The sequence below is a fragment of the Carlito syrichta genome, unplaced genomic scaffold, assembly GCF_000164805.1.
Source record: "Carlito syrichta isolate Samal-C Ts95f unplaced genomic scaffold, Tarsius_syrichta-2.0.1 Scaffold315954, whole genome shotgun sequence".
NCBI classification, from domain to species: Eukaryota; Metazoa; Chordata; class Mammalia; order Primates; family Tarsiidae; genus Carlito; species Carlito syrichta.
The window spans coordinates 148063-149992 of NW_007260050.1; the positions used below are offsets into that span (position 1 = coordinate 148063).

The following is a 1930-nucleotide window of genomic DNA, read 5'->3' on the forward strand; positions in this document are numbered from 1 at the left end:
ACCCCCCCTCACCTCTACCTTTCCTTGGCTGCCATCTTTCTCTTCTTAGCTCCTCTCACCCAGATGGGATCCAACACAGGAAAGGAAGCCCTTCTTCCCTTTTTGCTGACAACCACAGGTTTTACTAATGACTCTTCTGGATCTTTCTTTCTCACCGGGCATATTTAGAGAGAAGACAGGAAGCAACCCCTTCCCTTTTCTCTCAAGGAGAGGAGGACATGACACTCCTCATAAAACCAAAGATGACCTCTGTCCCTTGGTCCTCTCTTCACGTGGGTTTGATGGTAGTTCTGCCCCGGGAGCTATCTGGCCGCAGTGGGGAGTAATACCTTTTAGAATTTGAGGGATGCTTAGCCTCCTGTCACCCCTGGCCTTGGGCTTTAGCCTTTAATGGGGGCCACAGGGAAAGGCCCACTTAACATCCTGCTGCATTCTTTATACAGAACAGTGCTGCGGACTTCTATTTTGAAGGAAATATCCACCAATCTCGGCAGAACATAACTGAAAACCAACTGGTACAGCCTGCTGCTCTCCAGCACAAGGGGGGGAAAGGTATGTTGATCCATCACTCCTTGTACAGGTAAAAGAAGCAGACGGTCCATGTGTCACCGGTCTGAAGGTAACGAGGTACCTCAGTTGGTTATTCAGTCAGTTACAGGTTGACCGCCTTGTTTTGTCTTTCCCCCCTTTCTCACTACTACACATGGCTAGTCTAAAAAAAAGAAAAAAAAACTGCGTAGGCCAGGCACAGTGGCTCAAGCCTGTAATGTCAGCACTTTGGGGGGCCAAGGTGAGTGGATTGCCTGAGCTCACAGGTTCAAGACCAGCCTGGGCAACTTGGCGAGACCTCATCACTACAGTAAATAAAAAAAATTAGCCGGATGTAGCAGTGTGCACCTGTAGTTCAGGTTACTGGGAAAACTGAGGCAGAAGGATCACCGGAGCCCAGCAGGTCAATGCTGGGGTGGCCCTGAGCATGCCATTGTATTCCAGCCTGGGCGACGGAGTGAGATTTCAACTAAAAAAAAAATAAAAAGTATATGTAAGGCAGGAGGATCCCTTGAGGTCTGGAGTTCAACAGCAGCCTGGGCAACATAGTGAGATCTCCATCTCTAAAGCAAAGAAAAGAAAAAGAATCACGTGTATATATTTTACTTCCAGAAGGGGGGAAGATTCCCTAAATTATTTTAGCAATTCCAATTGTGAAGCCCTTGGGATTTAAATCCTCTTCTCTATTGCGTTTTCTGTAAAAAAAAGTTTTTGTAGTAATATAGTTTTTTGTAAAATTGAAATCAAGATTTTATGAATGTAGCCGGGCATGGTGGCACATACCTGTAGCTCCAGCTATTTGGAAGGCCGAGGCGGAAGGATCGCCTGAACCCCGCAAGTCAAGGCTGTGGTGGCTGTGAGTGTGCCACTTCACTCCAGCCTGGGCCACAGAGTGAGACTCCAACTCAAAACAACAAAAAAAGATTTTATGAATGTAAGATGACAGTGGTCTCATTTAATAGACTGGCAAACATGTTAGAGCAGCAGAGCAGTCACTGGCTCCGTGTAGGCACAGACATTCTCATGCACTGGTGGAGTGAGTGTGAATTGGCATATGGTTTTGCAAGATGATTTGGCAATACCTACCAAAAGTTTGAATGTCCATTCCTTTTGATTCTTTGGGATGATATATGCCTGGGCAAATCACTCAGCCCTCTGTTCCACTGTTTCCTTATTCAAAAACCAACTGATAGGAGGATGCGGTAGCTCACACCTGTCATCCTAGCTCTTTGGGAGGCTGAGGTGGGAGGATTGCTTGAGCCCAGGACTTCGAGACCAGTGAGACTTCATCTCTATTTAAAAAATAATAAATAGCCGGACTCAGTGGCTCAGCCTGTAATCCCGCGCCTTTGGGAGGCTGAGGTGAGTGGATTGCCTGAGC

General features: G+C 46.8%; 1 protein-coding gene across 1 annotated transcript in view; it reads left to right on the forward strand.

Moving 5' to 3' along the window:
- SPIC (Spi-C transcription factor) overlaps positions 1-1930 on the forward strand; it is an 11817-nt gene that overhangs the window by 4155 nt on the left and 5732 nt on the right. The window contains exon 4 of the mRNA XM_008073588.1: positions 444-552. Within this exon, the coding sequence (XP_008071779.1) occupies positions 444-552 (109 nt within the window). The remainder of the gene's footprint in view (positions 1-443; positions 553-1930) is intronic.